The following is a 23,798-nucleotide window of genomic DNA, read 5'->3' on the forward strand; positions in this document are numbered from 1 at the left end:
CAAAAAAAACTATACAAAATATCTGAGATGCTAGCTAAATAGAGGGAGGGAGTGAGAATGATGAGGTAAACAAGAAACCAATAGGGGAAACAGGAGAAGTCAACCACTTTTTTTTTACTTAAAATTACAAAAAGAAAATGAAAAAGACAAAAAAAACTATACAAAATATCTGAGATAAGAAAGAGTATAACGCAATGTAGAAACATATACGTGAACGTTTAGGGGTATAAAGATCAAATTACCTATACCTGAAGTGCAAGTGAATATGAAATACCAAAAAAAAAATAAGCCAACAGTATATGACAACGAAAGTAGAAATATACCAGAGTATCGACATAAGAATCAACATGAATAAATGACTATGAAAACACCTGTCAATTCCCATTAAAAAATTTATAATTCTGATTAAAATAACATATAAGCCTTCACTTAAAACAAATTGAAAATTGGTACGTAACTATTAATCTCACATTGGTAAGAGAAACTGATAATTTCACATTGGTAGGAGTGACTTAAATGACATTACATGCACCAAAATCTTTGCCACTGAGAAAGAGACTAAAGTATATAAAGCCGAAAGCAATGAGGTCACATTCACCATTCCTCCAGACTAAACAATACTTAATAGTGCAATACTTAACGATGCTTGTGTACTAAGTGGGCACCCTTGCCTAGTAATTATTACAAAAATGAAGAATGTCACATAATGATTACCAATGGAGGGCACGTTAGAACGAATTAAAAAGATACGGGTCAAATGCCCCCAGAGGCAAAAAAACAAAATATTTAATTGAACCGCCTTGGAAGCCTTCAATTAACACAAGATATTTTTCCAAACATACAAATGCTTATCATGCAATGTAACCACTGCTAACATAACGTCATATGACATTATGACATTAAAGCTTTCTGTTTATGACAAGATGAGGTTCACTGTTCTAACCTCTGTTATTCTTCAAAAGAAAATAAATAAGAACGTATTGCAAACCATGATAAGCATCGTTTATCAAATGTTTCTGCTATTAAAGCCCTTGTTGAATTGTTTCAGAACACAGGTACAGCACCTCTGCAGCATTGGGATAGTTAACAATAAATGTCTAAAATTTCAAATTAAAAGAAGGGGACATGAATGAGAACTTGATCTTAAAAATTATTGTCTTCATGTTCTCTAGGTATGGTGTTCCCCTGCTTCCCCTCCCTTTTCCTTCTGAGCGGCTTCTCTCAGCTGCCGTTGCTTTTCTTTGTAGACGGCATTCCTCCGGGAGTACTGTTGTCAGGACACATCAGTTTTGTATTGTACCATTAAAAACTCATAAAGCACTCAAGTCTTCTACAACAACATTCCTTATCAACTCGAGCAAAAATGTGAAAAAATTAAGTCCATCCAGGTGCTTGTTAAACTTTAAAAACAAAAAAAAATCCCAATCACTATGCAAAAAATACATATAGAAGATGAACACAAACAGGAAAAGAGATTCTGAAGTATTGTAGAAGTCTCCACAATTGTTTTTTCTTCCTTAAAAGGTGCTGATCAATACTACTACAGATTCTATTTGTATTTTGAAACCCAAATTAATGGGGAGGGAATAATTAAATAAACAAATTAACCAAATTCATTTATTTAATTAGGAAATAGAAGAAATTGATTTTGGTGGGATGAATTAAGAAAATGAACTATATAAACAAATTATTTAATTCATTTATATAGTAGAAGAATAAAGGTCATTAATTAAATATTTTCGTATTTAATTAATTCAATTTTCCAAACCGATTTTTAGTGTATACGCCTTGTGTAATCTATCTGGGAAAAGTTAAGAATTTTTCCTCTATTTTTCTAGAATCTAAATTTGAATTTGTTTAGTTTGAGGGTCTTGTCACCCCACCTTCATCCAGGGTTATAGGGTTTGAAAATGCATAGACATAAATAATCATTCTGTAAAAATGTCACAACAAGCCATGCTACCCCACACTTGCACCATCCTATTGATCTAATTCAGCATCCATGCATAGGGCAGCCATTTTATTACTGCAGGCGACGATACAGTAGCATTTAATAATAATAAGATCGGAATTAATTATGGACAGTGTTCAAACACAATATTAATTATATTATGGTCAGCAATTGCAATTAGCAAAGACAAAGATTATGATGATGAAACGAATTGTATATTAGACAAAGACCAAGGCATTGATGATGATAAATTAAAGAGGCAGCAGCGGTTCAGTCATGAAGAGGCAGCAAGGCAAGACGTCCTTTTGGAAGGGTTGCCACCAAGTAGAAGACACAACCCTTCGTTTCTATTAGAGGGGTATATAAGAGGCAAGAAGCATTCAAACAGGAGGCCATCCAAAAAGAGGAGAAAGAAGACAATCGATCAAGGAAGAGACTTCCAGTTTCATAATTAAAACTTAGCAGACTTATATACTGTTCAAGTATTTAGTATGACGCATAATGCATAGAACTCTGATCTTGCTGACTTGTTATCTTGTCTTCCACTTGATAGCATGTAGGAATAATAAGCAATTATCATACTGTTGCTAATATATATTTATATGTTGCTATTCTTGCCATTAAGATATTTATGCATAATAAGATTATATATATATGACTCTTTAATACTCGACCAACGAACCATCTCATTATGGAGGGTAGAATGGAATACATAACAAGGGGTGCAAGTAACACATAAGTTTCATACAAGTACGCCAACACCAGGTGGGGCCAGGAGGCCAAATGGCGGTTGCCATTCCATACTCTTTGGCTTGATGGAAAGGGATAAGCTCAAGGCACCTTATATGATTTCCTACCATAATGAGGATAGGTTGTTAGGGAAAGTATTATTGAATCCCACATGAACATTATGTAAGTTACAATGATGATTAGGATTCTCTTTACAATATTGTTGATTATATGTTTCCTCTTCTGTCATAATGATAATTAACCTGGCTGTAGGGTCTAAATCAAGACTTAAAGTGGCAAGTTGCACTTCCTTTATATAATTAATTCCTCATTTGGTGTTTCTAGGGCAAAATCTAGGGTAATCCCAAAAGGGCACATTATAAAATACCTATTGAAATCTCAGAATCATGGATCTTCTTTCATCTGGGAGTTTTAGATGCATTGAGATGTCTTATAAACAATTTGATGTTTTCAAAATCCAAGATAGCTTTATTACGCCGAAGGCGTCTCTTGTATGAGATGGACGATCTGATAGAGAAAATCTATGGCTGATACAGCACCTCATCATATCAAGACGATTGAAGCAAAACTGTCCGTTGATCTGCTCAGTGTATTTCCCTTTTCCGATTTTTTGCAAACGTATTTTGGCATCTCCATAGTACCCCCTTTTCCATCTACCAATCCCTCCCTCGATAACAGCAAACACTTCCTCCATGTTGGAATGGGCCAGTATATGGTTTTCTTCTGCCAGTTCATGGTTTTCTTCCTGCCAATATACAGTCAAGCCTTCACCGAAATGTTGAAGCACGCAGAATGTTGACGCACGCAGAATTACTGTTCACGCCAGGAAACAATTCTCATCTTCTTGCTAAACAATTTTTAACCCCTGTAAACAAGCCCACACACCAAATATTTGATTCTGAGATAAGATTTTATTTGTTGGAGATATTTGATTTGCTTTCCATATTTGATTTTGTTTTGTACAACTGGCAAATGCATTTACTGTAAATTTTATTCGCAAGCAAAGACAGTTCAACTAAGCTTATCATACATACTTGATCTATTTGTAATATGTATAACAAGGGTTACGAGGGTGCAAAATGAGGGTTTGGTGTTTTCATTTATGGGTTTCAGAATTTACTTACAACAAACTATTGGAAGAGAACTTCAGGGTGCAGCAACAATAGGTGTTTGAAAAATCCATGGTATTTTTTAACAAACTCTGCCCATTTTTCCTTCTGTGTATACTGATACAGATAGCAAAACAATTCCTTATTTATACATATCTATAGCTCTAGAATGTATTTAAGTTTTTACCTGATTGATATTCCTCTCATTCAGAAAAAATAAATATAACTACAAAAAACACATAAACAACATTTTAAACTAAGATGATCAATTATCTCTATATGACTAAAAAATTAAAATACCCAAATTTGAGTTGCTACATGATCATTGTCTCCCTTTGAATATGTTGACTTATTTCTGCTTCTTTATTAGCTCATTATAGCCTCCAAATATGGCAAAAATTATGACATAAAAATACAGTCCTGAGCAAGGATCAAAGGATTGAGTCCCACTGCAGCCATTAAAATTGTTCACAGGGAGCCATACAGATTTAAATCATCTATAATTTAGAATTAGAAAAAGCTACATGAATTGCATAAGACTAGTGGATTTAAATTTGCCACATTTGTCAACAGCTAATGCATTGTAAATTTGAGAAAGCTAAAAAACAATGAAAGACTATCAAGATTTCTTCTAATGCAGATCATTTGGTGAACAAAAAGACTTATAATTTCTCATCCCCATAACCCTCTCAGCCACTATATGGCTTACACACTCCACCAAACCATAGCCCTGGCTCAGTGCTGCAACAACATGCCCTTCTCACAAAGGCTTGTCCTTGTAAAGTTTTATCTACTGCTTCTGTCTATTATTTTATGGTTAGGACGCCATTGACAATCATCCAAACCCTAACCCCTATAGACCTCTCAAAACAATAAGATATTTGCTTGACTCATGTCTAAAAGTTCAGATGTGTCCGTGCATTTTGCAATGAGCTCGTGTCGTCTGTTTATCTTAGATTGATAAAACCTTAACACACGTGAAACATGAGTTCACTCCAATTTTTATTATTACACTGATAATAGTGCATTAGGAAGCATCCCACGATATGAAAAAAGTTGTGTTCCTTAGGAAGCGTCCCTAGGCCTATTTTTATAGAGGATGTTTTATGAGATGATTAAAAAATGTTACTTAAATGTTTCAAACCCTATCATACGATTCCAATGTTAGTTACTGTTTCAGACCCTACCATAAGATTCCTAGGCATTTTGTATATCATTTTCAGTCTTGTGAAGGGGCGATTAGCTTCATAGACCCCTGTGCCAACAGCTGGGAGGACAATTTCTACATCTGCGTGGCACTTTCCAATCATTTTATTCCCTGCTACACTAATTCATAAGCCCAAAAAAAATCTGCAACATTTAAAATATGTGTATTTCCTTTTTATCTATGTAAGGCGATTTGATACCTATAACAAAGAAGAGGAATATAGGGAAACTAAGAGATTAGGAGAAAGTTCCACGTGAAGGATAAATATACATGAAATTATCAAGTATGTAAAAGAAAATCCTTTGTTAATGTTATAACCGGTAATGGTAAGATATCAGGATTTTAAGTCTTGAACGTAAATTCATTAAAAGAATTTTTTGCTTTTTGAAATGTAGGAATGCTTATAAAGTTATAATTAAAGTATATTTAAGTTCAATGAAATATTTTTTAATTGAAAATTTAATATTGTAAAGATTATTGGTAAGATTTTCAATTTGTAATGGGAAGATATTTTGAGACTCGAATTTTATTAGAAGTTTGAGTAATTTATTAAATGTGTAGTATTTCATAAATATATTTAAAAAAATTATTTTATATGATATATTTCTTTTGTTATTTTTTTGAAATTTATAATAATGGCAAATAGTGATTAGGAAAGAAATTCAACTATACAATTTTTACAATGATTGTGTTATGATGTATACTTATATATAATGAAACAAGCTTAGATACTTCTTCATACGTTAAATTATGCTATGTTCAATCTGCAAATTATTAAACAATATATTATTGAGCCATCTCTCCATCTCTCCCCCATTTCTTTTGTCTCTCTGTCTCCCTCTCAACCTATCTCTCTCCCTCCTCTACCCATCTCTCCCTCTTTCGCCCCCTCTCTCTCTCTCTCTCTCTCTCTCTCTCTTCCAATATATCGATATCCATGCTATGTTCAATCTGCAAATTATTAAACAATCTATTATTGAGCCATCTCTCCATCTCTCCCCCATTTCTTTTGTCTCTTTGTCTCCCTCTCAACCTATCTCTCTCCCTCGTCTACCCATCTCTCTCTCTCTCTCTCTCTCTCTCTCTCTCTCTCTCTCTCTCTCTCTCTCTCTCTCTCTCTCTTCCAATATATCGATATCTATGCTATGTTCAATCTGCAAATTATTAAACAATCTATTATTGAGCCATCTCTCCATCTCTCCCCCATTTCTTTTGTCTCTTTGTCTCCCTCTCATCCTATCTCTCTCCCTCCTCTACCCATCTCTCCCTCTTTCCCCCCTCCCTCTTTGCCCCCCTCCCTCTATCTCCCCTTATCTTTCCCACTCTCACTCCATCCCTACCCTCTCTCTCTCTCTCTCTCTCTCTCTCTCTCTCTCTCTTCCAATATATCGATATCTCCCTCTTTCTCTCTTCCTCTGTCTATCTCTTCCTATTCCTCTTTGTCTCTCTCCATCTCTAGTTCTCCCTATTTATATCTCTTTGCATTCTATCTCTATCTTTCCATTTTTATTTTCCCACCTCTCTCTATATATATTTATCTCTTCCATCTCTATCTATCTCTTTCTCCTTCATCTCTTTATCTATCCCTTCTCTCCACAACCCTCTTCTTCTCCACCTACATCTCCATCTCTATCTTCCTCTCTATGTCTATCTCGTTACCCCTTTATCTCTCCCTCTTTCTATCCCTATAACTCCCTCTCCTTCCCTCTCGCTATTGTAAACATAACATGAGCTTATCAATAATGGAGCTCGATTATCTTCCTGATTTAAAGGTTTTGTCTAATTCGTGTTTTGATATCTTAAAGTGGATGTATAGTTGATTTAAAGATATCACTTCCTCATGGAGACGTTTGTTGTACAAACAACATCATTTGCTAAATACCTTACCAAATGACCTCATGTACTCCACAAAATATATACAAAAAATGGACCAAAAAATTCCTTAATTGACCTTCCACACCTGATCGGTGTACCCATTGCACACCAAGGTGCAATTTCTAGTTTATTCAATCTGGGATTGAAAGATTTCACAATGCACTGCAAAAAGTTCAAAGTCTGCATTATCATGCAGATCTCTCACTAGCCAAAAAAATTAAAAGAATTAGGTTTTTTTCTTTCAAAATACTTCATTCATTACCATTTTTTCTGGGTTTTCAGGAGGATACCATGACTTTAACATTCCATTGTCATGCAGATACTCGGTTAAAATAAAAGCCAATTTTTAAATCCAATCTTGCAGATATTTTCATGACATAAAGTCATTACAAGAATGCACAATGAAGAATCTTTGCTAAATACAATGAAATTTAATCTCCTGCCTTTTTATCCCTTGTACAATGAAGAATCTTTGCTAAATGCAATGAAATTCTCTAATGAAATGTAATCTCCTACTTTTTTATCCCTTGTATACTGAAAAACCTATGCTAAATTTCCAACTGAGATAGTATGATGGTAATTAATTTATCATTCAAAGGCTGGTTATAGATATAGCAAATATCACTTTAGTAATAGTCATAGCACATCCTAGACTGCACAAACTTTTATTGTTATCCTAAAAGAGTTGACACACAATATGAGAACCGTGTCATGTAATTTTAAAATGGGTAAAAACTTTAAAAGAGAGGATGGCATAGGCAATTGACCAATGACTACCAAAGACTAGAGGACGAAAAACATATTAAGTCAATGCCCTAACCAAGGTTTGATAGAAGGCATTGACAGAGCAACTATTGGTAGAAGAAATCAAATAATTCCACATTAGAACAAATATCATTACAATGAAATTGGTCCAGGCTCACATATCCTTCATACTTACTCATGAACATTATATCACTTCATTCTTACAGTTATCCTAACTGAAACCATCTCAGAATTAGTTAAGGGTCCCATTCCAAGGCCCCCTTGATTTAATGACCTGTCCTTGAGCAATAATTGAAGATGTTGCTTCATTTGGATAACAATATGATGTGCAATTGACTACGTGGACCATGAGGCACTTTGGAAAATACAGAATTCAAGTGAAAAAATAAGATGATATTGTGTTCAATCCATGGACCTTGAGGGGACCTGACAGTGACTATCTAGTGCTTGAATGACGAAGTTAAAAATTTGAATTTGGAGGGGATTAGGCTATATGTTCCCCATAGCCTAATCACAGTTAGCCATGCAAGTTGGTCTAATATGAAGATATGCTACCTAGTAACAGCTGGGCACAATGCATCATAGATTATTACAAAAGAATGCACTCCCACATATGTGAGTTAATCACAAATGTAAAGATCATGATCAGGAGATCAGCGATATTTAGGCCCTTAACAAAAGGACATTTCCTCTTCTACACTTCTGGCTCTACAAGACCATCAGAGGCATATCCCTAATGTTCAATACTGGATAAATTCACAATATTCATCTGCAGGTAAACTGAAACCTACTAGCATAAGGGATCACAATTCTTCGTTACTAACTACTCTTAACACCAATTTACCAGTGAAGAGTAAATCAGACCCTTATTTCAGCAGACAAAAGAAATCATGCATCGTTTATTTCATAGCAGGGACCCTTAAAGGTGTTCAAGAATCAGCTCCCTAAATATGAATTCCCTGACGAAAATGTATATTCATTTAAGAACTAATTTAAACTGGATTTTAGTGAAATTAATGAGAGTGAAAACCTAAATCCTTAATACGCAGAAAACAAACAATTCTTCTAAGATTTGATTAATTTCATGTTATCCAGACTGGTGCCCAACTCCATTGAGCAAACTAATAGCAAATGCATGAAGAACACAGTGATTTTCAGAATCTCACCATTCTTTTGTAGATTTACATTACCCAGTTAACAGATCTAGATAGAAATACAAGAATAGTTGTATCTGACTCACTAGAATTTTTTACTAATTTCCTATGTAAATTCACATAAAAGAGACATCAAGTTAAGATGAAAACCTTAAAACTAAGTACCATCCAAAAGATGGCAGTATACTGATATGGAAATAATCGACCATGCACTCTGAGCATTTTTTTGCCAGATATACATTTCAGAATGAATGCCTTACCACAGTCTAAGATTTAACTAACAAAATTGTGCCCCATTAGTGATTGCTAGCCCCCTGCAACCTTCACTATACTTGACAATCTCATCCTGACAGAGTGATCTCAACCAGACTACACAAAACTGATTTTATCTTTGACATTCATGATTACTATGACTTCTTTACAAAATACACCACCTTCGATCCTGAGCTAGAAACAGAGGAAAACAATCTAGAACAAGAGGAAGAAACCTCTATATATAGCAAAAGGAAGTAGTGCTCACCTACTGATTTATTGGCAATTGTCCCTTGTTGCATTCACATGCCTTCTCTTGGACAAAATCAAAGAGGGCCCCCACCAGCCCTAAGGAAGCAGCGACTATGCATCACTTCTTGGCGCTTGACATCAAGCAAGTTACTCCAAGCTTGGATGTAATGGGGTGTCCTCTGCTGATCTTCCCCTAATCATGCAACTCAACACCAGTGGCATGCATGTGGGATGAGCCTGCAGTGAGGAACTAAAGGCACTTAGTCACCTCCTCTTAATTTGTAGTGAGTTAATTGTTTGCTTCAATTATATTGTCCATCCCTCATGAAGAGAGAAGGTCTCAACCTCATCTTTGTTTCTCTGATGATCTCATCAGTTGATGGTCTCTCTATTGTGTGTTGATAATTTGAGGATGATGTCATTGCTTTTCTCTACTGAACTATGTCTTCCTCAATGTAAACTGAAAAAATGGAATGCTTGAAGGTCTTTGATATAAATCTATTTGTACAATCCTTCTACTCAGTTCTAAACTTAGTTGTCCAATCAATAATTAGAACCAGCCAACTCATTATAGCTCAATCCTTCTGTAAAAGCTATGGCCTGTGCAAAGCATGTGACTCTCTTAGCTAAGGAAAAACAAAAAAGTAGAATAATAAAGAACAATGAAAAAAGAAGAGAGAAGAGAGAAGAGAAAAAGTAAACAATCTGACTGCCAAAACTTTACTCAAATGTGACCCAGGTCCACCCTTAGCCAAAGTCTGCTACCAACTTCTCCCATTCTGCATCAAAGGGGAGCTCCATATTCTTGATCTTATTTAAGTATTTAATTGTGCCTTCCCACTGGCCATCTCCAATAGCAGTCAATCTTTTCATGTACACATTTCCTTAGTCTTCAAGGAACCAAATCCTTCAAAGGGAAATACTGATATCCTAAACATAAGAGTGATCCTTCTCAACTATTCCCTTACTGAAACCATCTAGAAGAACCTGGATATTCATATCAGCCTTCCACTTTGCTACACTTACGTTAACATTGTTTTCATTCCAAGGTGGAGGCAATGCACCAGTGATCAGATCAAGCAAGGTCTCCATTTTACTTTTGATTATGCTTGCCATGCGGACAACATAGAAATCTACTTTGTTCATTGCCCTGCACACAACTTCAAGGCCCTTCGTTTTATCCTTGACCTTTGGCCTGGACAATCCTTGGCCCTCTTCCGCCTCCAACTACTGCAATTTATTTGCCAAGTGGGCCACCACTGTAGACCTAGGTACCCAAAAGTTTTTGAAAGAAGAGATCTCATCCAGTGTAGTCATTTGTTGAGTCCTGAGCTTCTTTACCTTCCTCCTTGTATCCCACAATCTTTCAGCCACACCAACAATTTCTTCAACCCTGGTGACAAGCAACTGCTTCAAAGTTTGCTTTATACTTGATTGAGACTCCTTTTCAGCAATCAGCATCTTGTTCTGCCCAATCACTGTTACCCTTTCTTTGGTCATTTGACTTATTTGATATGTCATTTAATGCACCAGTGTTACTTCATTTGCTGGAAAAACAAAAAATGGTACAAGGGTCAAAGGCCTGGCTTTAGAAGTAGTTGAAGTGGGAAAGGGAGCTACAAGAGGAACAAAAGACAAATGTTGCTGCATGCCCAGGACTTAACTGAAGCTATCAATCTAGTCCTTTTGATCACTTCTCTTTTCCCAAGGACTGCCTTGAGGTTGTTAGATAGCTCAGATAACGGGAGGACAACTGAGAAGGCGGGGGTGAATCAGTTGTCAACAGATTACAGAACTTTAAGCATTCAAAAACTTATCACCAGAACACATAAACTCAATACTAGAATGCATAAACCAAATACCAGAATAACAGATATAGCAATTAACCATAAACATAAATCACAAAACAGCTACCATCCATCCATAACACATGACACCAAGATTTGTACGTGGAAAACTTGGTAAAGGGAAAAACCATGGTGGGAAGCCTACCCACAATTAGATGATACTTCTGCAGTAAGTATGTGATTACAAAATGAGGGGCATGCACTGCTCATCACAAAAGGAGCCTCACTGACTACAAAAGAAATCAAGACTACAATCCGGAAAGAGGAGTGAACTGCAAAGATAGCATCTCCTATGACCTGAGTACGGCTCCGGTTAAGCTCAGTACTGGAGATCTTAAACTTCTCTTTCAAAACCAATTCGATCACCTATGATTGGCCAAAACCTTTGCATATGATTACAGCATTATTCGCACATAGATAATCGCATAACCATCCCACATATGATCTACAAAGAGATCTTACATCATATATACCAACCCGGGACCTAAACAATTAGGTCGGCCACCTAAAAGATAATACAATAAATTCATAACATAAACCAACAATCCAATGATCAACCAAGTCGGCCTAAGACCGAAAAAAACATAATCCAATGATCAACCAAGTTGGCCTAAGACCCAAAAAAACATAATCCAATCAATAAATCCAACCGGTAACGCATCAGGATCATCCACCAATACGTTACATAAACCGGTCCATAACCTAGCAAGATAAGACGAAACCCAAAATAGGTCGCCATAAACCAAATCCAACGACTAAAACAATGCGAGACACGCAATGGATTTCAAAGAATTGATTTATTAACAGAATGAGCAAGACACTCATAAATAATACAAGGATATTTACAAGAATAGCAAGTTTCTAATAAGAAACTGCTGAGAAGATCGAAGATGATCTAACTAAAATAGAATATACACTATTGAGCATTAATACTAAAATTAACATTATTTTAATATTCTATTACCCTCCCTTAATGCTCAATCTATTAACTACACCTTTAGACCCCCTGAATTTTACAAATTTATCAGGACCAAGGGGCTTGGTGAAGATGTCTGCTGGTTGCTCCGAGGTAGGAACATACAGCAACTGGATGGATCCGTCTTCAACCAGCTGTCGAATATAGTGACAATGAGTTTCCACATGCTTGGTTCTTTCATGGAAGACTGGATTCTTGGCGAGTTTGAGCACTCCCTGATTATCACAGAACAAGGGAGTAGGACCTGCCTGGGAGACATGCATATCTGCAAGCATTCGTCGAAGCCAAACCGCCTCACAAGATGCCTTAACTGCTCCCCGATACTCTGCTTCTGTCGAGGAGAGAGCCACTGCCTGCTGCTTCTTACTAGTCCATGTGACAGCACCAGATCCCAAACTAAACACATACCCTGCTGTAGACTTACGGTCATCAACCGAACCTGCCCAGTCAGAATCTGCGTAACCACTGAGTATAGGATCAGAACTCCGAGTGTACAGAAGTCCATAATCAGGAGTGCCACTCACATAACGCAGCACACGCTTCGCTGCTATCCAATGATCAGCCTTGAGAGCTGTCGTGAAGCGTGAAATGTAGCTCACTGCAAAACTGATCTCAGGTCTAGTGGCAGTAAGATAGATGAGGCTGCCCACTAGTTGCCTGAACAAAGATTCATCCACAACTGGTGAAGATGACTGAGCTGAAAGTTTGAGCCCGAGTTCCATAGGAGTAGAGGCAGGTTTGCAATCCTACATTCTGAACCTGTCCACAAGACTTCTAGCATACTTGGACTGAGAGAGAAAGATACTGTTCTCAGTCTGCCAAACTTCAACTCCTAAACAGTAATGTAGAAGTCCCAAATCTGTCATATCAAAGGTGCGGCACAAATCCTGTTTGATCCCAGTGATCAAATGTGCTGAACTGCCAGTAATGATTAAGTCATCCACATAGACAACCACAAACAGAATATCATTACTAGAATGCTTGATATACAAGTTTGCATCAGATGGACTCCGCTGAAAGTTATGATCTATCAGATACTTATCAATTTTCATGTACCAAGCCCGAGGAGCTTGTTTCAGACCATAGAGTGCTTTGACTAGTCTACAGACCTTCTGTTCTTGACCAGCAACCTTGAATCCTGGGGGTTGCATCATGTAGACTTCTTCCTGTAAGTCACCATTCAAAAAAGCACTCTTGACGTCCATCTAATGGACTTTCCAACTGAACTGGGCTGTGTTGACGTGTATTTTGTACACCATCATACACAGAATAAAATACCTAAGGGCATCTTATCCTCTCTTGAATAAAGCCTCTAACTGCTGAAGATTCGCATGAAGGATCAGTTAGGATGACTCCAAGGTTCCTTAATGTAGGGTCTCTACGTGTGGATAAGCTCTTCGTGGTACGATGTGATTTGCTGGAATCACAAGGGGACTTACATTGAACTTCCGATCTGCTTTGCTGGACACAGGCTCTGACTAACTTAGATTTGAAGAAATGGAAAAAGGATAAGGGCGAAGAGAGGATCTAATCCTAATACTAAGAATGTAGGAGCAATGATTTGATTTTTGATGAAACTCTAACTAGGTCTTGTTTTGACATCAATGGAACATCTACACAAGGCTAGTGCGATCTTCTAAGGAAGCTTTATGATGTTCAAATCATCACCGCAGGCATAGATACCATCCAAGTTGATGCATATCAATGAAGAAGCGACAAATTGAAATTGAGCTTGAGCTGAACGATTCCAGTTGACTACACAAGGCAAGTCTGCAATCAACAAACTGCTAGTAGTATGGATATACGAATTCCATCATCAATTAATCACATTTCCTCCATTCATCTAATCATCTACCATCTAAGATTGAAGACTTCAACAAGAAACCATGCAAATTGCAAGAAAACGACATATTTCACCATTACTTCAATGAAAATGGAGTTTGTTTACAATCAATGGCAACAATTTCTTGCCTTGTCCTCCTATTCTACTCTCTATCTACTAACTACTTTCAACTATTTCTATACTATCTCTCTCTAATTCTACATTATTTTTTTACAAATGAAATGTTTGGGCTTATATAGTGCCCACAATACAATTTGATGGCTTAGATCAATTCAAGATCAATGGCCAAGATTCAACAATGAAAAACCCTAATTAGGGTTTGTTACAACCATTACATAACATTTAATGTTTGACCAATGATAAAATTGTATTGCTTGGACACATGTCCCTTTTAGAAAAATCGACCAATGGATAGCCGGGGTAGGTACATCGGAGTTTGTGCCACCTTCCATGAGTTAAGTACATTGAATCTGGACATGCTGAGATGGACCTCACTGATTGGAGAAATGATGACTAGGATGCCACCTCATCTGACACTTGTAACTTTGGTAAATATTCAACTTGATGTTGTTGAGAAGCTTTCTTTAATTAATTCATCTAGAACTATTTTGCTTCTTCAACGAGCCCTTGTTCTAACTCCTTGCGTCCTTGATGTGCAGGAAGATGATGTACCTCGCCTTGGAACACTGGATTGAAAGAGTTCGCCCTTGTCCTGGCTTGATCGTCCTGGCGAAGACCGTCCTTGATCCGGCTTGATTTTTCTTGAAGAGATCTTCATTCGATGCCTACACAACATTTCAAAATTAGTAACATGATTTTGCAATACATAACATAAATTAGAGAGCAATTTTTTAGGAAACTTAATGATAAGTCCTTTATTAATCATTTCCTAAAAACAATTGAGCTAAGGAAAAACAAAATTTCAAAATTCAAAATTAAGGCAATGACGATCAACGCTCAAAATCAAAACAAAAAATCCAATATCGCCATACCTCATGAGAGAGCTAACTCTAGAATGCAAATGAGAAAAATTTGCCTAGGCAAAATTGACGTATAGATAGTCTTCAACGTGATCTTTTCTTCAAAATATCAATTTCGCCACCTTTTGAGTTGTCCTTGACGTGATCTTCAATGCCTTTGACAATTCGCACCAATAGAAACTTCAAGATTCGCACCACCTTGCTTGGAATGAAATTCGCTCCTTTGAATACAACTTCGCACTTCTCAAATCGCATGTGAATGAAGAATGATAATGTGAAAATGAAGATTTCACCACCCTCCCTTTATAGCGCTCACACCACAATTACCATATAGGCCGACTTGGAGATAAAACCACTTTTTAAAATGATTTTTAAATTAAAATGACAAGGCCGACTTCCCTATCTAAGCGCTCCTCTTGATTTTTATTAATTAATTAATTAATTATTAATGCCTTACGTTTTTTAATTTGCAAATTTCGATTTTAATAAAGGCAAAAATAATTAATAAAAGATCAACGCCATATTAAATGCTAATTAAATTAGATTTTCAATTTTATCGAACTTAGCATTTAAAGAAATTTGAATTGTTTATTTAGCGCCAAAACTATGAAAACAAAGGGGACGTACCTCATCGCTCTGGTCCCTTGGAGAGGGACAGGAGCGATTTTGCTCTTATGGGCCTCATTTCACTTCATCACCTTTGAAAATTATATTCAACGGATTCGCAATGCCTCCTTTCATTCAATCATGCCTTGAGATCGGTTGAAATTTGGTGAGAAAATCATCTACAACAAAAATCGCTCTGGTCCCTTCCTGAGGGACAGGAGCGAACTTAAGCATTTTGGTCCTTTGTTGACGTTTGATAATCTTCAATTTGTCTTCAACGGGTTCGATTGACTTCCTTTCTTGCCTTCGAACATAAAATTTGCTTGGTCTTTGTTCAGGACGTACCTTATGAAGAACTTCGCTCTGGTCCTTCAGTGAGGGACAGGAGCGAATTTGACCCTCTAGGCAAAACTTCATCATTTCATTGTTTTTGATCAAGTCTGGATGTTCTATCATGCTCATTTCGTCCTTCACCATGCCTTTGATGTCTCGATTCGTCCAAACAAGGTCAGGAATGGTTCAACTAAGCATTTTCGCTCTGGACCCTTGGTGAGGGACACGAGCGATTCGCCTTGGTCCCTTGGAGAGGGACAGGAGCGCATTTCGCTCTGGACCCTTGGAGAAGGACACGAGCGAAATTTGACTTTTCGCACTCTCGATCAGGACAATTTTAATGGAATATAACATTTAAGTATAAGTGACATTTCCTTCTATGTTTCTTCTTTCTTATACTTTAAGTTATATTCCATATATACTTTCAGGATGTTTGAGAGTGGTTTCAGACCTCCAGGAGTTATATTGCAAAATCTAGTTTTTGGAGGTTTTTTCAGTTTCCAGACTTAGTCAAATTTCAGGGTCAGGACATTCCAGACTTAGCCAAATTTCAGGATCAGGACCTCACTCAATCCGGACTTGCTTATCCATGTGATCTCCCCGACAGCACTTCAAGTTATATTCATTTGATAAAATGTACCTCTTTGGACCTTCTCACATCGTCAAGACGTTAAAATCTTGCAAGGACAAAGCAAAATTGGATTTGTAGCTCCGGTCCTTCACTGAGGGACAGGAGCGATTTTTCCCCTGGAGGCATTTCTGTGCTCATGAAAATCTTCAATTTATATTCAATGGAAAGATCTCGCCTTTCTCCATCACTTCCAATTCGTAATTCATCTTGACCCTGCAGGAATAGTAAGATATTTGAAAACGAGCTCCCGTCCTTCACTGAGGGACAGGAGCGATTTTGCTCCTACAGGCCAAAATATCATGATTTTACACATTTTATCACTTCACAAGGCGAAAACAAATCATTAGAGATGCCTAGGATCAAAAATCAAAAATGTCAAAATTTGGTCAAAAATATTCAATTGGACAAAAATTCACATTTTATCTTCAACACTTGGACAAATTTAAGCTCTGCATCAACATTCCAATTGAAAATTAGACCATTCTGGCGAATTCATTGCATTCAAAATTTGCATTCTAGAAAAGGAAATTCAAAAAGCTCCCAAAACCGACTGGATTCAAACCAAAACCCTAAAAAGCAAAGCGAAAACGAGCAAAAAACATGGGTCCCCATTTGCAATGGGGCGATGTGTGAAAACGTCACAACAGGCTGCCAAGGCAAGAACGAGCCGTATGGTATTCATTTTGGCTATAGGAGCAAAAGTCTCCTCGTAGTCAATACCTTCTTTCTGTGAGAACCCACGAGCAACAAGACGAGCCTTATACTTGTCCAGGGTTCCATCAACTTCGTATTTTACTTTGTACACCCATTTGCAGCTAATGGGCTTCTTCCCTGAAGGAAGATCAGAAAGGGCCCAAGTGTGATTCTTCTGAAGACTCTGGAACTCAGCTTCCATAGCCTGTTCCCACTCAGGTATACCTTTAGCCTCTGAGTATGTCCGAGGCTCAAAAACACTATGTATGTTAGCCATGAGAGCAAAATTGACTGTATGCTGCTATTTGCTCTTATTACGGGAGGTTCTACCCTCAATGAGCTCAGTATCCCTGAGATCACCAATGGTCTTGGCCACCATTTGAGCCGGAGAGTAGAAGTGCGAACATCTGGAGGAGCTAGAAGAGGCTCAGGATCAGGAGCAGGAGGAGGATTGTTCTCCAGAGGAAACTCAAGTAGTGCATCATCGAAAATAGATTCTGCATCATCCCTCCCATCAGGCAAACCTAATGGAATAAGAACACTGTGAGGCTGATCCTCAGAACTCTGCTCAGAAGAAGGGGACTGAAAGAATCCTCTGTCTTCATCAAATACAACATCACGACTAAAGATAAGACATTCAGTGTCTATATCTATCAGTCTTTAGGCCTTATGGTGATCACTGTATCCTATCATCACGAGTTTCTGACTTTTGGAATCCAACTTGGAGCGCTTAGCATCTGGAATCCAAACATAGGCAACAGAGCCAAAAACCTTCAGGTGGCTGACCTTAGGCTGCCGACCAGACCAAACCTCTTCTGGAGTCTTCCCCTTAACAGCCTGAGTAGGGGAACGGTTAAGAAGGTAGACAGCAGTAAACACTGCTTCAGCCCAATACTTATTCGGAACACTCCTGTGTTGTAACATAGAGCGAGCCATCTCAACAATCGTACGATTGCGACGCTCAACAACACTGTTTTGCTGAGGAGTGTAGGGTGTAGTCAATTGGCATTTGATGCCATGGGTATCACAGAAGTTGGAGAATGCAGCAGAACAAAATTCCCCCCCGTTATCTGTCCTAAGAGTAATGATACTATGTCCAGACTCTTTTTCAACAAAGGACTTAAACTTCTGAAAGATACTAAATACATCTGATTTATGTTTAAGAAAGTACACCCACATCTTTCTACTAAAATCATCCACAATAAGCAAAAAGCATTTGCAACTAGTAACAGAAGATGTATTCATAGGACCACAAATATCAGCATGAAGTAATTGAAGTACCTTAGATGCGCGCCAAGACTTTCCATGTGTGAATGAAGTCCGATGTTGTTTGTCAGCTTGACAGGCGCCACATACTCCAAGATGCTGAGTCTGAATATCAGGTAACCCTAAAACAAGTCCCTCTCGAGATAGCTGAGAGAGATACTGAATGTTGAGATGTCCATATCTCTGATGCCACAAAGTGCTGAGAGGAGAAACACGAGCTGCCAGAGCCACTTCAGGAGAATCACCAGTGTCAAGAAGCCTATATAGGCCATGATCCTCTAGACCAACAGCAACAGTAAGACGAGTCTCCCGATCAATGATGGAACACTTGTGAGCACTGAACACCACATCTAGCTGAGGAGAATTCCTCATAATCTGGCTGACAGAGAGCAGATTAAGTTCCATTCCAGGAACATAGTACACATTCAGAAAAAGGAGAGTCCTGCCACTAGACTGTATCTGAACAGTGCCTCTGCCAACAACTGTATACTCCTCACCTCCGCCAAATACAACGGAATCACTGAAAGGTGAGAAGTTTGTAAACCAGTCACGCCGATGAGAAAAGTGACGTGATGCACCAAAGTCGATGTACCAAGCAGAAGACCTGGCATGATCTGAAGACCTCTTAGCCATAAAGGCATAAAAGGCAAACTCTTTCTGCTCAGAATGTTCAGCAACATGCGCCTTCTGGTGTGATCCTCCCTGCTTCTTTTGTTCAGAAGCGAGCCTTTGACGGCAATCTTTCTTCATATGGCCGTACTTGTGACAGTAATTGCACTGTACATTCTTCTTCTTAGCTCCATCCTGTGTCTGAGAAGAGCCTTTCTGCTGAGAAGACTGAGAGGACTGAAATTTGCCTTTATCCTTGTGAAAGGATTGGGCTGTGAAGGCATTTTCCGAGGAGGCTGATGTAGTACCACTACCAAACTGTTGTTTCCAGCAATCCTGCTGTAGAAGTTTGGTGCACAATTCTGAAAACTTCAGATCAACATTAGTGGAAGTAATATTGAGGGTCTCAATGAAGTGTTCATACGATTTCGGAAGACTTTTCAGAGTGATTACTACCATGTCTTCTTCCTCCATAGTCTGACCAATAGCTTCGAGCTGATCTCGAATGTCCTTAATCCTCGTGAGGTGTTCCTATAAGGACATACGTTCGTCCATCATAATGGAGAATAGCTGATTCTTTAGAAAGAATGCTCGGCTCTTGTCGGATGTCTCATGCAATTCCTTCAAATGCTTCCAGATGTCAGAAGCTGTCTTGCCGGAAGGAATCTGCGGTAACTGATCATCAGTCACTGAGAGTTTGAGAAGCATAACTGCCTCCCGATTGCGTTCATCAAACTTATCTTGATCTGCACCAGGTGCACCAGGACTGAGCTCTTTTCCCAAAACAAGTTGGTCAAGACGCCTATATTCAAAAATGGTCAACATACGCTGTTTCCAGATGTTGTAATTGTGGCCATTAAAGCGTTGACTGCCTTCTAACATCAGGTTGGTGAGAGAAGCCATTTGCACGTTTCCCAAAAAAAATTCGGCTGACCTAGAAAAATCCAAAGACGACCCACAAATTTGTGCGAAAAACCCACAAGGAATCTGCTGTCAGAATTTGGATCCGCGGGCTCGAAAATCGAGGCACGAAAATCGAGGCACCCAGAAAAAATGGACAACTACCCAGATTGGTGTTCGAAAAACCCACCAAGAATCTGCAAGAAAAATTGATTTTCGATAAAAACTGGAACGTTAACACCTTAATCGAAAATTGCAGAAGGTCGTGGGCGCCATGGTTTCCACAGAAAATGGCGTCACCGAAGGTGCAGGTCACGGGTTGCAGGGCGTGGGTTGCAGGTCGCGCATTGCAGAGGGTGCGGGTTGCAGGCCGCGCGTTGCAAAGGTGGCGACGCCGAAGTCTGCAGGTGGATATCGCAAACAGAACACCGGAGATGACAGACGGAGGTCGCGACGCCGAAGATGACCCTGCAGGTCACGCGAAAGAAAAACGCGATGACCCTGCAGGTCGCGCGAACACAAATCGCAGACACACAACGCCGAACGACGCCGAACACAGGTTGCAGATCGCGAAAAACAGGAGCTAGGCAACGGAAAAAAACCTTGAAGGATTTTTTTTTTTAAAACACCAGAAAAATTTCAAAAATTTCCACTAATTGGAATTTAGAATTAAAAAATTTCCGAAAAAATTTCTCCTATAGCTCTGATACCATAAAACAATGCGAGACACGCAATGGATTTCAAAGAATTGATTTATTAACAGAATGAGCAAGACGCTCATAAATAATACAAGGATATTTACAAGAATAGCAAGTTTCTAATAAGAAACTGCTGAGAAGATCGAAGACGATCTAACTAAAATAGAATATACACTATTGAGCATTAATACTAAAATTAACATTATTTTAATATTCTATTAACGACACGGATCAACAAGAGCACGAACAAGATAACCACCAACATCCCCAAAGCCATTTAGAAGCCACACCAACACCACTTATCACGTGCATCAAAAGATCTTCAACAAAGCTCTACCGATAAAACCCTTACCAATGACCAAAAGACTTACTAGAACAAATGATAGCATCTGAGTCAGCAAATCCTGAACCAACTGATCGTGATACGCATCAAGAACCCATAAATGACCAAATCAAACCAATTCTACAAACCAAAGCATACCGGATCAATATCATAATCAAACCACTCTACCGGAACCAACCGAAAGCCGGTAAACAACCAAAACAGCTAGTGTTGACGTCAATGACAAAACATAAATGCAACACATAATCAATTCCTCCAAATTACCAACATAGGTCCACATTCTCTTTTCTCAGACTCGAGACTTCTTACTCCAATGTCTTATAATCAGCAGCTTTTTGCTTGATATTGTGATAGTTAAATTGTACTTTCTTCTCAACCAACATCCCCAACTTTTAGCAATTACCATTGCCCCTTAAAATCTGCAAGTGTCACATTGCATGTGGGCCTATTGTAAGGAGTTGCCACTACCCCGGTTGTAGACAACTGTTTATCAAAGTCTTGTGTTCCATAATCCATAGAATCATCAAGTGGTGCCCTAAGAGTTGAAACTTTGTCCAAATACCCTGCTGGTATCATATTTCTGCAGCATTTCATGCAAGACCATTGTCTGAGGCAGTTCCAACTTGGCAGCATCAAGAATCCATTGTGCTGATTAACTTTTAAAATATTTAATTATGGGCTAATGGTTGAGTGAGCTCGTGGTTTTGAGGCTCATGGTTTATATAATAGCACTTAGTAGTTTTGTGCAAGCTTGTCTTTTAGTTGTTGAGTTTGGCTTGTTGGTTAGAGGTTGGGTTAAGCATCTCTTGTAAGTTGATATGTGATTACAGGAAGAATGGATTGAGATGTGTGGCTACAAGGTTCTAATTTGCTTGTTCATGTGGAAGAGTGCAACTGAGTTGCTTAATGCTTCAGAACAAGAAGCCTTGCATGGAGACCTTACAAGTGTATTGTAATCTTGTTCTTGACATAATACATTGAGTTTTGTAGGTGCTTGTAATCTTTTTTCTTGACATAATACATTGAGTTTTGTAGGTGCTTTACAAGGCTAGTTTTTCCCTTGAGAGAGTTTTTCCAAGGTACACATTTTTTTGCATTGTGCTTCCGAATACTTGTTTTGTGTTCGTTTCTCTCATGAGGGTTATGTGAAAACGGTATATTTTGCTGCAATTTCCCTTCAAATCAATTGTCCATCCTAAAAGTTATCTAAGAATGAATCTGATCAGGGAAAAACACAGTTACTAACTAGTAGGATATTTGGGATTGATTGAATATATGCATTGATAAGTGAAATAATACTATTGACCTGAATTATATATGGATGTCAAGAAATCTGTGCAGAACTACAAAATTTGTCAAATATAAAAAATCAGCAATCAAAATGTGGCACTATACCAATCCTTGCCTATACTAAGAGACCATGCAATGATGTTGGTATGGATTTGGCGTTAGGTGTGCTAAGAACTCAAAGATGAGTTGATTCCTCTCTTGTAGTTGTTGCTTGATTTTCAAAAATGGCACATTTTATTGCTTTCAAAAAAATCTAATGATGCAGTACACATAGCCAACCTATTTTTCAAAGAAATTGGAAGATAGCAGAGATTTCCTACTAGCATCGTATCAGATAGAGCAGTGGAATTTGTTGGTTATTTTTTGTGAGCGTTGATGAAATAAATTAAGTATTATTTTGAAGTTTAGTTCAGCTTATCATCTATGAACTGATGAACAGAGGGAAGCTGTAAAAAGGAATTTGGAGAATTTATTGAGATGTTTGGCCAGGTGAAAAAATAGGAAGTTGGGATTTAGCATTACAACAAGCTGAGTTTGCTTATAACAATTCAATAAATAAAGTACAAATAAAACATTATTTGAAATTGTGTATAGACAAAGTCTAAGAAATGTTTCGAAGTTGAGATATCTTACCACAAATCATAAAAGGAATGCTATAGCTGAAGAGTATGTAGAGCACATGAAGAAACTACATCAGGAAGTGAAAATACAGTTTGATAAAATCAACACTAAATCTAAAGAGTGTGCTTATTAAAAGAGGTAGAGCACATTAAGAAACTACATCAGGAAATGAAAATACAGTTTGATAAAATCAACACTAAATCTAAAGAGTGTGCTTATTAAAAGAGGGGACATAAGGTCAATGAAGGTGGAGACTTGATCATGGAATCTCTGAGAAAAGAAACAATTCTTGTTGGCACGTATGATAAGCTGAAGAAAAAAAGATTGGACAATGCAAGGTAATCAAAAATATTCCAGTAATAAATATTGGATTGAGTAACTGAGAGGTATGAACTTTCACCTATGTTCATATTTCAGACTTGAATGATTATCGTGGAGAGAATGTTAAAGATACTGCAGGAGAAGATTGCATGTCAGATGAGAGAGAAGACTGATGAGATAGAGGATATTCTGAGAAAAAGTGTAGTGCGGAGAAATAGAAACAAAAGTTATGAAGAATACTTTGTGAAGTGGAAAGATAAAACAATTTAAGAATACACATGGATGTCCATAGCTGAGGATTACAGTTACAATTTTGCCTTGACTGAAAGCCTTGAACAAAAGATAAAGGCTCACATTTCAATTATGTAATGACCCTACTTTGAAATATAATTTAATAATAAATAATATTAATTGTTGTTAATAATGATAATAATATTCACTGATTTTTATTAATAAACAATATCCATTGATCAGTATTTAGTATATTATCATTAATTTACATTAATAAAAAAATATTATTCATTAA

General features: G+C 37.7%; 1 protein-coding gene across 1 annotated transcript in view; it reads right to left on the bottom strand.

The window, feature by feature from the left end:
* Positions 1-768: 768 nt before the first annotated feature.
* The window catches only part of LOC131033309 (NADH dehydrogenase [ubiquinone] iron-sulfur protein 5-B), a 33,990-nt gene continuing 10,960 nt past the window's right edge, over positions 769-23,798 (bottom strand). The window contains exon 2 of the mRNA XM_057964496.1: positions 769-1,267. Coding sequence (XP_057820479.1) covers positions 1,169-1,267 — 99 coding nt within the window. The 3' untranslated portion in view covers positions 769-1,168. The remainder of the gene's footprint in view (positions 1,268-23,798) is intronic.

This window comes from Cryptomeria japonica, chromosome 10, assembly GCF_030272615.1.
Source record: "Cryptomeria japonica chromosome 10, Sugi_1.0, whole genome shotgun sequence".
Classification (NCBI taxonomy): Eukaryota; Viridiplantae; Streptophyta; class Pinopsida; order Cupressales; family Cupressaceae; genus Cryptomeria; species Cryptomeria japonica.